Raw genomic sequence first — 16,056 nt, 5'->3', positions numbered from 1 at the left:
ATTCAATTCTTGACACATACAAAAAAAAAAAAAAAAAAAGATTTCATGCAATATGTTAAAATTTACAGCCCATAGTCATGCATAATTGAGCTTTTCCTAAATCAGAGGTCAAAAGTCATATTCTTGGTAACCCTGGGTGAGGAATGACTCGTCAATGCTGATTGACAGCTGCCCTCTAGCGGTGAGATCTGGAATCACACACTCTTCACTCTCAGTTCAAAACCTCAGGCATCACAGAAGAGGAGTGCTTTATCTTGTCAGCAGGGGGCGTTATTGTACATAAAGAAGTTCTGAAATAGTATTTGACTTGTTGGGTCTTATTTGCTTATAGTGTTTGAATCTGAATGATTATCATATTCATATCTCACGTTGATTCTTCAAGGCACATTATCTGCAGCTTCAGGAAACACAGACCCGATTATGCATTACAGCCACTTTTGAGATTTTTATGAAAACTAACAGATTTCAACTTAAAAAAAAAAAAAAAGTTTGTTATATAAGATCACATTAAAACAACATTCATCTTTCCTAGTTTTGCATAGATTACAACCGTCTCTCAGTTGTGGTATCATTTTCAGCATTTAGCCAACAATTTTCCCGGTCACAATGTTCCGGAACGTGTTTGTTCTTAAAGCTGTTATGATTATGTTTGATCAATGAAAGATGACACTGAGTCTCTGCGGGTTACAGAGACGTTTGATTTAAAGGATTCTCTTCACTGCTGGTGAGACCGGATGGACACCCAGAGAACCTGTTTTACTAGTGAAGGACCTCTTGTTAATATAAACATATCATTACTGTAAGAAAAAAGAAAAGATTTTTCAAAGTTGTACGTTAAAGATAATTGGAGGATGTTTTACAAGAAGATAGTCTTTCTACTTTAAAATTTCATGTTTATTTTAGCGTGTTACTTAGTGATCCTGAGTAATTAATTGTGAAATTTACCAATTTCTGAGGGATTTTCCCCCCAGATTTCACATATTGCATTTTGTACTGCGTTTTGAATATCAGTTGGATTTCACTACATTAGATAGAAAGATAGAAATGCAAAAATGATGCAAAATATAAGAAATGTCATTTATTGTAAATACAAATAGCACAAACACCCTTTACAGGAAAGGTTTGAAGTGATAAAACAATAGCTCACTCTTAAAAAATGTTCTATATAGAACTCTAGTGTTCTTGAATCACTTTTATACAACTCTTTATGGTTCTATATAATGAGAAAGGTCTTAATATTTTCAGTTATTTCAGTTTTTCTAGTGATAAAGTGTCATAAAAATGTCTCAATCGTTCCTCCCAAATAACAATGAGATTATAAAGATGGTCTTCTTCTTCTCAGAGATAAAGACCCTAGTAAAAAAGACCATCATGCTAAATGAGAATATTATAATCAGCAAAACAAACAATAAATTAAAAAACTTCAATATTGCTTCAGGTTTGAGTTTGACCCCATTATAATTTTATATTATACACCAAAGATTCCTTGCCAACAAATCCCAAATGAATGCTAACTGGATCAACTGAAATAGCATTACTTTACGCTTTGAAAAGTGAGATAAAGAAAATAAACTGCTGAAATCAGATCAAATTATGTCTTAATTACGTTTTTTTTTTCTGCTCAGCAATAAAGAATTCAACTGATGCAGAAAATTCTGATATAAACAATACAATTAGATATAATATAACCAGTTCAATAACTAATAATAATAGTCTACTACTTCATATAAAGTCATAAATATAAAAGACATCTATGGAGGCTAATGGAAATATATATAGCCTAAAGCCATCTTTTTAAAAAATATTTAGGCCTTATCACAACAATAAAAAGTGAGACGAGGGAAAGTGTATCAAGAAGCTTTTGTAGAACTATTTTAGCGATTAGCATCACAACATTTGAATCTTCAGGCTAAACACAAAGACTGTTGTTTACGTTACGCTTGTGATTGACAGCTGGTTAAATATGTTGGCCACGCCCCCCCGGCTCACTTTCACCCAATTGCTAAAGAGCACGAAAAAAAAAACACGCATTGTGTTATAAATGCTGTGAGCAGCAGCAGGTTCACAGTTAAATAACACGCGGACGACACGTTGACTCTTTATATTGGGATCATTGACTGAACATTATTTATATATACTGTACTGTAAAATTGAAATTATTTGATTTGTTCTGTACTATGGGAAAAGAAAGTTTATGGCTGCTGGTAATCGGATTTTCTCTTATTGCAAGCGAACCAATTTTCAACTCTACTGAAGAAGTATTTGCTAGTAAGTTTTTCACTTTGAAAATAACGTAGATACTAATCACTTTACATTTGTATTGTACATCTGTGCAAAATTATGAATGTTTTTGTAAGATATGCAAAATCAGATTTACAGACACACATACATTCACACGCGCGCGCGCGCGCACACACACACACACACGGACATAGACACCCACACACAGAGACTCACACACATACATTCACACACGCACACAGACAGACAGACACGCACATTCTCTCTCTCTCTCTCTCTCACACACACACATACATTCACACAGACACACTCACTCGCACACACACACACACACACACACACACACTCTCTCTCTTCTGTTTTTGCAATAAGAATGCGTTGCAAGTAGCCTAACTGTAATTAAATAAACCTTAATCTTGATCATTTGGAACAGGTGCATGTATACTGTATGTGGAAGTGGAAGTGATTAAGGCACAGGTCCAGGATCAGTGTGGTTCTGCTCGACTTAATCTGGCCATTGCATATACCCTGATCCTGGATCAGCAAGTTCAGTTTGATTTGATTTCCACACAACACACATTGTTCCCTAAGCAGCTGTACAGAGAATAAAGGCTTACAAGCCCCAGTAATCACAGCAAAGCCAAAAGCTGTGAGGAAAGAAGAAACTACTTTCTGTAGGATGAGGGGGAAAAAAAAACTAGGGAGAGACCCATTCTCCTCTGCCTTTCACATATATAACGCTACAATATAAGCCTTACAAAACATTTATATTGGAGGCACATGCTAAAGATGATAAATGTGTGTGTGATGTTAGTTTCAGGGAACTCCACTGATCAGACAGTGGACTACAGCGACATCGAGTCCAAGTTCTCCATCAGGAGTGCAGAATTCCCTGACGAGGATCTTTGCTATATTGTCCCAGGACAACAGGAATCTGTTTCGGACTGCAACTTCAAAAATGACTCGCGAACCTTCCTCATTATCCATGGATGGTCGGTGAGTCGCGGATGCATTTTTGTCAGACAGAAAATTCATATTGCAGATGGTGTCATAATTTAAGACCAAAATGTTCTTTTTACTTCTTTTTTCCCCTATGAATTCCATGAATAATCACACACACACACACACACACACACGTCTGTTGAATGTAGGTTGCAGGTCTGTTTGAGAGCTGGGTCCATAAGCTTGTGACGGCTCTGTTTGATCGTGAACCCAGTGCTAATGTCATCGTTGTGGACTGGTTGGATCGGGCCAACAAACACTACCCCACATCAGCAGAAAACACTGGACTGGTGGGCGCAGACGTGGCCAAGTTCATCGACTGGCTGGAGGTATGCAGAGAAACACGTGCGCAACATTGTTGCTGTAGCATTTCTGTAAGGACAGTCAGCTGAAGGTTACCCCACATGAGTTATGTTTGTGTGAGCAAAGAGATATTTCACCGCTGGAAAGATGAATGTGTATTTAAATTGGGTCATTTATGTAGTAGAAATGTGAAATTATTTTAGAAGTTGGTGCCTTCTAGACTGAGAAAAGCCAGAAAATGTATTTTTGGCTCATGTGGATGAAAGACTCCCAGAATGCACTTGCTTCGCTGCCCTATGAGGACACTCCCAAGCCACGCCTACCGGTTACAGAGGGCAGTATCGGGAGAAAGGATACAAATACCGGGTTTCTACTGATACAAAGCTTAACGCTAATCGGTGAAGTATCCCTTTAACTAGAACAAAAACTAAAACAGAAATACATTTTTTTAACCTAAATAGGAATATTAAAAAAAGTAATAAAAATGCCGAAAGCATAAAATTGCAAAATTAGTGCAAATTAAACTAAAATTAAAACCGATAATATAAAAATAAAAGCTTATTCAAAATATTAATAAAAACTCTGCATTTATAAAATACATAAATAATACAAAAAATAACTGATCCCCTAAATTATCATTGCAATGCAGAAAATAATGATAATCCTAAAAGACTTTTTTCTTTTTCTCTTCTTTTTTTTTTTATGGAATATTGCAGTGTTTATTCAAATCGATTTCACTCGGATATACTGTACGTCACAACAGTGAAACAAAGACGATTGCGTCTTCCTCTTCATGTCGACTTTAAGCAAACTATAATTTCTCATTTAATGATCCAGACATGTTGTTTACAGGCTTCATGAGATTAAATGCGAGTGTGTGTGTGTGTGTGTGTGTGTGTGTGTGTGTAAAGGAGCTGGACTATCCGCTGGAGAAAGTGCATCTTCTCGGCTACAGTCTCGGTGCACATGTGGCAGGAGTCGCAGGAAACCTCACCAACAACAAAGTCAACAGAATTACAGGTGGGAAGCCCTTCCTTTAATAGTGCTTATTACACGGCTCTGTGGAATACTTGATTCTGATTGGTCAATCGCGCCATCCAGCAGGATGTTATTCCCAGATAACAGAAACACAGGCTCATCCGGGTCACTGAAGTCAACAGCGCTAAACGCTCGCTAGGAAAGTTTTTTCTTCATGGATGTTTTGCGTTTGGTGAGCTAATCAAATATTAAAACTCAGACAAATCAATATTTTGTGTACAGTTATTTAAATATGCCATTATGCCAGTATCGTGGACTCGCTCTCTCGTTTTATTCAAACGCAGCGGCGGCCATTTTGTGACTGTTGTTTTGTACACTGTTGGATTATAAGATACAAAGAGGTATTTAAAACAGTTTAATCTGAAATCAATATCTCTTAAAAACTAAAACCGTCAGGGTCCTCATCACCCTGTCAGGGTTTATTCTGATATAACAACCGGCTGGATGTACGTTATCCCTTACATCTGCTCTTTTTTCTCTCCCAGAAGGAACTTTGTCAGATGTTTGTAATGCATCTCATATGAGTCCTTAGTAATAACCTTAATGGCCACAAATGAGTCTAAAAGAGTAGCGTTTGTTGCTGTTTTCTCATGGTTTTGCAGGTCTCGACCCAGCGGGCCCCAGCTTTGAGAACGCAGAGAGGCTGAGGCGTCTGTCCCCGGATGACGCCTCGTTCGTGGACGTCCTGCACACGAACACCAGAGGCTCACCGGACCTCAGCATCGGCATCCAGAGACCCGTGGGTCACGTGGACATCTACCCCAACGGCGGCACGTTCCAGCCCGGCTGCACCATTCAGCACACCATGAAGCTCATCGCCGCCTACGGCATATACAGTACGCACTGTTCACTTAGTGCTATTGCTGTACTACTATATAGTAGTCAACATTTCAAGTGGATCAAAAAAAGTTAATCAAAGTTGTCCTAATTCATGGATAACTTTGATGAAAGGTTTTGATCCACTTTAAATGTTGACTACTGTATCGATTAGAGCTGCACTATTAATTGTTATAAGATCACGATCTTGTTTCAAACACCCACGTGATCTTATTCCTAAATGACAATGACTTACGATGACAGCGAACATTCAGATCTGTGTTGACGCTGAGCCAGAGAGAGCAGTTGTCATTGTCATTGTCATGTATGAAACCGCTTCACAAACCACACAGTGTTTTTGTGTTGCAATAATTAAAATTTTCACAAAAGTACTGGGATAAAAGTTTATAGTTTAGGTATATGTCTATGGTAGCGATCAAAATAGAGTAAATCACGTTTTGAAAGTATTATGACGCTTCAAATAATGATTGCTTCAATTGCATCGTTGCACCAGTAGGTGGCGACAAGTGAGTGTTTGTCATTGAATCATTCATGCAAGAGATTCGTTCAAAAATGCTTATTTATCATCCATTAATGAAACGAGTCTTTATGAGTCATTGAATCGTTCATTCAACCCGATTTTTAAAAAAATAAAACAATTTATTCATTATATATTTTTAAACAGAATGCAGCAGTTAACATTTTGGACTTCTAGTAAATTATGTTATGTTGTTTAGTTGTCTATTCAGAATCGTTATCTTTATTTTCATTAAAAAAAAATCAAAATCTCTATTATCCATTAATATTTTGAATTAGCTTTTGTTTTTATATTTTCAGTTTTCATTTTAGTTTCAGGTTTTGGTCATTTTGTTGTGTGCTGTCATTTTTATTAGTTTTTTTTAAATTAGCTTCAATTTATATATATTTCTTTTTTAGTCATTTTAGTTTTTCATATAATATTTATATTTTATTTCAGCTTTGTTTAAATTACTGAAAATAATTGAATAGTTTTAGTTAACGTTAACAATTACAACACTATTAGTAAAATACTAACTCTATTAAAATCTGTTTTATTTGTGTCATTTATATACGCACGGTATATAATTATGTAATAATTATGACTGAAACTTAAATATAAATCAAAGCTAAATAAAATATATAAAAAAATATATAATAATAATATTATATATATATATAATATTATTATTATAATTTTATTTAATATATTTTATTTAGCTTTGATTTATATTTAAGTTTCAGTCATAATTATTTCAGTTAACATTTCTTTTTATTTCAACTTATTTCAGGCAACATAACTTTTTCAAATAATATTTATATTTTATTTTATTTTAGTTACCGAATATGGTTTTTAATATTTTAGTTTTAATTGACAATAACAGCACTGTTGCTGTTAAAATGCCATTAAAATACATTTTGTTATGTGCCTTTGTCATTTTATTATTGTTTAATATTTATTTTAAGCTTTTTTTAATATATATTTATTTTTAGCCAACATTTCTAATTTTCTAATAAGTTTAAGTTTTTACATATTATTTTATTTCATAACTGAAAATGATTTTGAATGGTTTTAGTTAACAATAACAACACTGTTAGTAAAATCAGTGCATATGTGCAGTAAACATTAAGCCGTTAAGGACCATCAGCTTGTTTTTTTCTCTAAACGTTTGACCTCTCACCTTCCCTTTGACCTCTGTCAGACATGGACCAGATTGTGAAATGTTCCCACGAGCGCTCGATTCACCTGTTCATCGACTCGCTGGTGAACCGTGCGCACCCGAGCTGGGCGTTTCGCTGCGGCTCCAGAGACTCCTTCAACAAGGGACTGTGTCTGAGCTGCCGCAAGAACCGCTGCAACAAACTCGGGTACAACGTCAACAAGATCCGCAGCAGCAGGAGCGCAAAGATGTACCTCAAAACCCGGGACATGATGCCGTATAAGGGTGAGCAACCAGAGCTATTACAAATCTACAGGCCAAAACTGATGGAAAATTGGCATTTTGACCCTTTATTCAAATACATTTTTTTAAGCATATTTCATAGTTGTGCTTGGAGTCGCTTGTTTTATTTGTGATAATAACTCAATGAAACATGCCAAATTGTGCCGACATCATTTTTGGCCAGGCTGTCATACAAAGAAATTATGAATGCATGCAAAAACAAAATATTTGATTATAAAACTGATAATATTGTAGTCAATGTATGCTTTTTCCTGTGAGCTTTTTGTTTTTCGATGCATTTTTTTTGCATAGTAAAAAGACACCTATTGCTGTAGTTTGCCAAATAATTTTCTCGGTTTGTTCTTCCCTCATATTAAAAAAAAGATATCAAATATTTCTCATATTTTTAAGGAAATGCATCACTTTTGCCCAACACTGTAAATCTAGTTAACTCTCTATACAAGTACTAACCAGATACAGCTGCACATAATGATATTTTTTAACTTGTGAAATGAGTTTTGTGATTTTTATATTCCTCTCTCTCGTTCTCTTCCAGTGTTTCATTACCAGATTAAGCTGCATCTTTTCAGCGACAAAAACATGACTTTGCTGGAGCAGCCAATGAAAGTGTCTCTGTTCGGGACGACCGATGAAAGGGATGACATCTCGGTCATTGTGTGAGTTCATTTATTTAAAAAAAAATTATTATTTTTTTTGGTCATTTTACTAATTCAGTGGCCCCGAAATTATTTGGACACTTGCATCACACTTAAAAATATCTGAAATGATACAAGGTCAAGGTCAAATTTATTTATATAGCACCTTAAAATAAATACTGATAAGATATATCAGAAGAAAAACATCAGAAAATAATAGATTTATTCTATCAAAACATCATCAAGCCAATAAAAACAATTAAAACCAAAAGTGCAGTCGGATTAAGAATAAGCCTGAGAAAAATATGGCTTATTCTTAATCACTCCGCAGAAGTATCAGTGCTTCGCCTTCTGAGAATATAGTTCCCAGTATGTATACGGTTAGAAGATGGCTGTGTCTCATGTGACCTTGTTATTCGTACACGCTGAGACTATACAAATCACAACATGTAAATAGGAAAATGTTGGCGTTATTTTGTCGCTTATTGGGAGCAGTATGCTAGCTGGAGCCATTTACCTCCAGTCTTTGTGCTAAGCTAGGCTAGCGGTGTGTGCGTCAGACAGAGTTACGGCACGCACGGAGATGAGAAGGGTATGTGTGGACTTATCTAACTCTGGGGGATACGGTGAATAAGCTAAAGTCCCAAAAAGTCGGCGTGTTCCTTTAAATACAAATACTAAAACCTTAAAATCAACTCTGAATTGAACCGGTTACCAATGAAGGGATGCCAACACAGGTGTGATATGTACCCTCTTATTTTGTCCCTTTCTTTTTACAAAATATAAAAGCAATTTTAAACAGGGTCACTGAGATATGAACATTTGTCCTGTAATTTGCACCCAGGCCCAGCCTGACCAGCAACAGCACCATCTCCTTCCTGGTGACGTCCGATAAAGACATCGGAGAGCTTCTGATGCTGAACATCCACTGGGAGAAGGACTCGTATCTCTACGGCTTCTTCAGCAGCAATCAGTTCACCATCCGCAGAATGAGGATTAAATCTGGAGAAACACAGTCCAAGTGAGTCATTTCAGGTTCAAATATTGTCATGTTCGGTTTTGAGTTTTGTTCATGTTCTTGTTTTCAGGTCTTTTATTTTGAAGTTTAGTCATGGTCATGTTTCCTGGTTTGTCATGTGATTTCTGTAACAACTAAATCCATTGTTGGCGAGTGAGTTAAGAACCCATGTGAAGTTTTTTTTTAATCCAACGTGAAAAAATACAAAACAAAGACTTGACCAAACCACTCACCGACAGCAGGGTTACATAAATCCAATATATAATAATATAATAATAATATATATATATACATACACAGAGACTAATGACTAACAAGAAACACCTGTGCACAATGAACCAATGAGAACACAGGACACATAACTAGACCAACCAATGAGAACATAACACATGGAACAAGGAGGCACATGACAGGACCACATGAGAGCAAGGGAATCACATGACAAACCAGGAAACATGACCATGAATAAATACTTCAAAATAAAAGACCTGAAAGTAAGAACATGGACAAAACTCAAAACCAAACGTCACACACACACACACACATCCTGAATCAGCAAATCATCATATTAGAATGATTTCTGAAGGATCATGTGACACTTCAGCTTTGATCACAGGAATAAATTACACTTTCTCATGTATTCACATAGAAAACAGCTATTTTAAATTGTAATAATATCTCACAATATTACTGGTTTTACTGTATTTTTAATCAAATAAATGCAGCATTGGTGCGCAAAAGTGACTTTAATAAGAGACAAAAACATTAAAAAAATCTTACCGACCACTTTTGAATAGTATATTGTATATTTTTGGAATTTGTTTTTAATTACTTAATAAGTTTGATTAAACCGTTAAAAAAAAAATTCTTTATTTTTTTTATTTTTTTATTTTAAATATGAGGGAAGAACAAACCACTAAACTTTTTTTTTTTTTTTTTGTATTTATCTGACAAAATTATTTGGCAAAAAAAGCAACAGGATTTATTTTACTTACTGCAGAAAAGCAAAAATCTCACGGGAAAAAGCATGCATTTACTACAACATAATCAGATATTAATATTTCGTTGGTTCTCTCTTGTTTTTGCATGTGTTCATACTTTCTTTGTTTGACAGCCTGGCCAAAAATTATGTTGGCACAATTTGGCATGTTTCAGTGCGTTATCACAAATAAAACAATTGACTCCAAGCACAACTACACAATATATGATTACAAAATGAAATACACAATGAAATCTTTAACACATTTTTTATATTATTTGAATAAAGGTTGACGATGTAATATCATAACTGCAAAACATACAGGGGGTTATTGTAGTGAAAGTAAGACAAAAACGTATTATTAATAAATGAAACAAAATAATTAAAGTTTTATCCCTTAATTGTATCCCTTAAAAGTCATCTTTGATCTCCAAAATGACACGTTTTTAATGCCTTAAAATATCTTGAATGTAACTCGACACCCTTGCCTCATTTACTATGCGTGGTTCTATGAATATGCAAATGAGCCCCGCCTCCACTCACTCACTCAGCTCAGAGATCCACTCGTTGACGATCACACGTTGATCTGATTGGTTACAAGGTAGTTTGTGACGTCAGAAACACCAGCGAAAAAGCGTGTCTTTGGTTCACTGCAGTTTTAAGGAGGAAACACTCAGCAATGGTGTCGACTTATGAATTTACACATGGTTTGTCTTAAAGGAACACTCCACCATTTTTTGAAATAGGGCTTATTCACCTTCTTTCCTACATTTAGATAGGTGGGCAAATGCATTTTTGTCTCAGTGCATGCATTGTTTTAGTTTGACAGGGTCGGCGCTAGCTTAGCTTAGCATAATGAATGGAATCCTTTGTTGCCAGCTAGCATGTCCTGAGTAAAAGTGATATAAAAAATAAAAATAAACCACCTAATTACTTCTTGTGGCCTGCGTATTCACAACAAGTACAAATAGTGATGCAGATTAACACTAGGCGATTTCCTAGGCAGATATTGACTTGGGACTATATTAGGGGGAAGCACAGGCGAAGCACTGCTACTTGGGCGCAGAGATATCACGCCCAAGTAGCAGTGCTTCGCCTGTCCTTCCCCCTAATATAGTCCTTAATATATAAGTCAATATCTGCCTAGGAAATCGCCTAGTGTTAATCTGCATCACTATTTGTACTTGTTGTGAATACGCAGGCCACAAGAAGTAATTAGGTGGGGTTTTTTTATTTTTTATTTCACTTTTACTCAGGACATGCTAGCTGGCAACAAAGGATTCCATTCATTATGCTAAGCTAAGCTAGCGCCGACCCTGTCAAACTAAAACAATGCATGCACTGAGACAAAAATGCATTTGCCCACCTATCTAAATGTAGGAAAGAAAGTGAATAAGCCCTATTTCAAAAAACGGTGGAGTGTTCCTTTAAAGCACATTAAAAACAACCTTGTCGTGATATGGTGAACTGACTTTGATATAGACATATAAGCAACATTAAAAGCTGGATTTTCACCACAGGTGGTCTTTAAAGCAAACAAATAATTTTTTCTTTTGTTTTGAAGGGTAATATTCAGACCCAAAGATGGAGAGCTTGGTTCCCTCATTCAGGGTGGCGAGCCTGTTGTGTTTGTGAAGTCCAGTGAGACGCAGCAGAGCAGGAGAGAGGAGAGGTAAAGTCGACTTTACTTTCAATGAAAATGAGATATCAGGCCTTCATATATACAAAACTTTCTCTCTCTCTCTCTCTCCGCTTATGGATTTTCAGGAAGCACAGACTGAAACATCACGGAAGCTTCTTCAAACAGGGCGTCAATGAAGCCACCGCAGTTATGAGAAAAGAACCAGCGTCACGCCATAATGAATCAACAGAGGTCATCGTGACAGAAACCACCACAAATCTAAACACGACTTCATGAGGTCAACGCAGAGAACTTAAAGGATCTATATTGTAGGATTCAGAAACTCTTGTTATTAGCGACACTGGTGGCCGTTACGTGAACTGCAGTCATCCACTCGTCGTAAAGTACAAACGTGATTCAAACCCCTGATATACTTTTCTTAGAAATAAAAATAAGTTCCTGCGATTCACCGACATCATGAGACAGATGAGGTCATTAAAATTACACTGTTATGATAGTTTGATTATGAAGTATATTTGAGACTATAGACTGTATAGATCTGGCCATGTGCGACAATTTTGAATTAATCATGACACTTACAGAATGGCTCTTTCGGCATTATCCTGAACATTAATTTCATGTGTCATTGAAGTTAAGAGAAGTTAACCGTCACATCCTTTAGATTTTTCCCGGCAAATACGTCCCGAGTCCTTCACATAAAAATCTACAGGCTTTCATAGACAAACTAGGAAGTCTGGGAAGGTCTCATTTTTTTTATGTTTCGTTACAAGCTGTTCACACATCGGCAATAAAAAGTGATTAATACATTGAAAATCTTACATATCGCCCCTTTAAAATGTTATTTATGCTATTTGCACCAGATTTATCTGAAAGTTTTAATTTGATGAGAGTGTAGGCTTGTGAATTTCACAAATCACATTTCATCCCAAAATCAAAAGAGAGAGAAAAAAAATTGAAGGGCATAAAATAATGAGAATTAAACATAAAAAAATCCCAATGTTCCTAAAAATAGACTTCAGTGCAAAGACAATTTCTTATTTCTTTCTTTTGATTTTGGGGAAAAATATGATCATGTTCTTGACAGGTTTTGTGAGATTCACCCGAACATAGATGTTTAATTTTCAGCTTGTAGACATATTGTGTGTTAAAAACAAATATTTATCTTTAGAGGGCAGAACAGATTTTGTACACATAAAACAAATAAGTCAAGATAAAAATGGTCAAACACAAGGGTTGTATATATGTTGATCTGTAATTATTGATAGCGCTTTATTCACATGCAACATTTATAGTTTAACAATATTAGATGTGATCTCTACAGCTAACCAGCTTTGAAATCAAACAAAATGAAATCAATAGAATTTAACATTCCAGTCAGGTATATATTTTCTCAGCAACAAATCAATGCAATTTGTATGTTTTTTGTTTCCCTTTTTGTTGTGCACAAATTGAAACGAAATGTCTGGGAATTTTAGTTACACATATAGGTCAATACTTGTTCATTGGTCCAGGCTACTAACAAATGACTTGCTTAAAGCATCTTGTGTATTTATGTATGTCACGATCACGCCAGGCTCTCCTTCACTCTCACACACACACCTGAACATGGACTACATTTCCAATCATACCTGGTCATCGATTGTGTTCTTGCCAAAACCTATTAATAAACACCTTGTTTGAACTTTAACTTGTTTCCTCGTCATTTAAGTCTGAGTGTGTATGTGACAATGTAACATGCTGTAGGACTTCTGAAATGTGATTATAATAATCTTATATACACACTGTATCTGATTAAATTCATATTACTCTATGAAGCTCATTTGAATAAATATTCATTTTAGAACTACTAAAGGACTTTCAATAACCGGCACTGAATATTCCTTATACAATAAAATGTATTGTGATGTATTTTGCTCAAATTGACCGTGTTCGCTGGTGACCTCGACAATTATTTTGAACAGCACAAGAAACTCTAATGTTCATTTACAGTCATACAACGTGATAAATGCCAAACAAAGACATCTACACCAAGCTGTTGTGAAACATTTGACAAGCAGCAAAAGATTTCACATCTCTTCATTTACAGTTTTTTCTTGATTCCTTAAACACTATAACCAGGCTTTTGAACTAAAATTTCAAAACCATAACGCCATTCATCAAAGAGCACACCCATTTCCCTAAACTACCCCGAACAAAACTATAAACGCAACACTTTTGTTTTTGCCCCTATTTTTCATGAGCTGAACTCGAAGATCTAAGACTTTCTATGTACACAAAAGGCCTATTTCTCTCAAATCTTGTTCACAAATGTGTCTAAATCTGTGTTAGTGAGCACTTCTCCTTGGCCGAGATAATCCATCCACCTCACAGGTGTGGCATATCAAGATGCTGATTAGACAGCATGATTAGGCGCGTTTCCATTACAGATTTGCTCAAAAACGTTTGCAATTTTTTCTAAATGTCGACAAAAAACTATTGCGAAATGACGCGTTTCCATTAACCGACTAAATGCGACTAAAACTTAATTTTTTCCTCTCGCGATAAGTAAAATCATACCAAAAACCATGGCAATGGACATTGGTAGGTTTATGTATATCCCAGCCTCCGCACTGGCCATTATTAATAATCGAAGGAGATGCATGTGTGTTATCCAAGCATTAATGGCAAGGAAAGACTCTTATACTGTGAGCAGCACATATGAGGTGTTTATGGGTTTTTCTCACTCATTTCTGCTTCGAGGTCTTGATTGTGGCATTTATTTGAGGTTTAGAATCCATTATTCCTGTAATTCTTTTGTCTTTTATGAGTTTAATAAAGAATTCTGTCTCGTATTCTGTCCAAACACACCGCGTCATCACGTCAGCTGACCTGTAAATGCGTTTCCATTGCGCTTTTGCGAAATATTTATTTTTCGAATTGCCTGTAAAACCACCTCATGCGAGCGTAAAAACTTGTTTGCGATAAATGGGAGTTTTTGCGAAATTGGCGTGTTTCCATTGGGCGTATTTTCTCAATTCGCAATTTCAATTTGCGCAATTTGAAGGGTAATGGTAACGCGGCTATTATTGCACAGGTGTGCCTTAGGCTGGCCACAATAAAAGGCCAGTCTAAAATGTGCAGTTTTACCACATAACCAAAGAATTTCTGCACAAATTGTCAGAAACCGTCTCAGGGAAGCTCATCTGCATGCTCGTCGTCCTCATCGGGGTCAGGAGGAAGAGTAGATGGGAGTGGAGGAAGAGGTGAAGGAAGTGGAAAAGTAGGAGGTGGAGGAGGAGGAAGAGCAGTAGGGAGTGGAGGAAGGGGAAGGGGAAGGGGAAGGGGAAGGGGAAGGTCAGAGACAAGCAGTGCCACTCTAGTTGCCCATGTCTTTGTCCATATGAGGGAGACTGGGCAACGAGTACAGCCAAACTTGAGTCGCTTCACCGTCGCCTCGATCTTAAGAACCTTCAGGGAGATAAACAGGTACAGTAGATGTGCTTCAGACTGCTCTCTACTGTAACTTTTGAGTGCAGTACAACACATACATGTACTGTAGCTGTTGCACTTTACTACTGTAACAAAAAGAAATGCATCAAATTGCCTCACATACAGATAGCGTTTTCTGAATGCTTCCATTTTGTAAAAACGATGTGTTACAGTTACAGTAATCAGTATTTCTATTTTTCTAGGACACAGAGACGATGAAATGGAAGAAGCCAGCCAAATATTTACAGTTTTTTCCAATTGTTAACACACTAAAATGACATGCACAGCACAATTATTTAAACTGACACACAGAGAGCAAAACCTCTTCTCTTGTCTCCAAAAGTCTAAACACATTTTCTGCTTTACACACATTTGGCACTTTTTAAACACACTGAACACGGTTCTCTGCATAACACACAACAATCTGACATAAAGTCACATGTTTGCCATTTCAACACACTGCCATTCAAAATGACACTCCATGAGCTGATTGGCCGATATATGCGTCACCTGACCAAACACCTCAATGCTTAATTGTTAACACTTCAATCTTTTTCAGTTTACTGTTTTTTTTGTGAGCATATTTTTGTTCAGTCCAGTGTAAATATTTCTGCTGTGCAATGTTGCACTGACTTGTGTGGTGAAAAATAAAAAAATAAATGTTTGAACCTGAGTGTGTTGGCTGAATGTGTGTGTATCTGCAAATTTTCTGTGCATGTGAACAATCTGAAGAATTTTCTACAATTTGAACTATTTTACAGTTTTTCTCAATTGTTTACACACAAATACTGGTACTTGAGACACAGTGATCACAACATGTAACTCATTCACCAACCCCCTGAACCAATTCTGCTAAACTACAAGCACAATTCCTGCTTTACACTCAAACTGCAGTTCTAAAACACACCTTTTTCAAAACACTACACACAATTCTC

At 36.1% G+C, this 16,056-nt stretch overlaps 1 protein-coding gene across 2 annotated transcripts in view; it reads left to right on the top strand.

Moving 5' to 3' along the window:
- Positions 1–2,032: 2,032 nt before the first annotated feature.
- Positions 2,033–16,056, top strand: part of LOC311292270 (lipoprotein lipase) — a 632,457-nt gene continuing 618,433 nt past the window's right edge. Inside the window, exons 1-10 of one of the 2 annotated variants that reach the window (XM_084411902.1) lie at positions 2,033–2,268; positions 3,056–3,237; positions 3,393–3,572; positions 4,458–4,566; positions 5,187–5,420; positions 7,119–7,361; positions 7,915–8,035; positions 8,859–9,035; positions 11,576–11,683; positions 11,779–12,871. In XM_084411902.1, the coding sequence (XP_084268028.1) occupies positions 2,178–2,268; positions 3,056–3,237; positions 3,393–3,572; positions 4,458–4,566; positions 5,187–5,420; positions 7,119–7,361; positions 7,915–8,035; positions 8,859–9,035; positions 11,576–11,683; positions 11,779–11,929 (1,596 nt within the window). In that variant the 5' untranslated portion in view covers positions 2,033–2,177 and the 3' untranslated portion in view covers positions 11,930–12,871. Of the gene's footprint in view, positions 2,269–3,055; positions 3,238–3,392; positions 3,573–4,457; positions 4,567–5,186; positions 5,421–7,118; positions 7,362–7,914; positions 8,036–8,858; positions 9,036–11,575; positions 11,684–11,778; positions 12,872–16,056 lie in introns of those variants that run through there. The other variant, XR_014627701.1, reaches the window with a different exon arrangement.

The sequence above is a fragment of the Rutilus rutilus genome (assembly GCF_951802725.1).
Source record: "Rutilus rutilus genome assembly, chromosome: 6".
NCBI classification, from domain to species: domain Eukaryota; kingdom Metazoa; phylum Chordata; class Actinopteri; order Cypriniformes; family Leuciscidae; genus Rutilus; species Rutilus rutilus.
The sequence above is the reverse complement of the archived record's forward strand: the minus strand, read 5'-3'. Positions and strand labels throughout refer to the sequence as shown.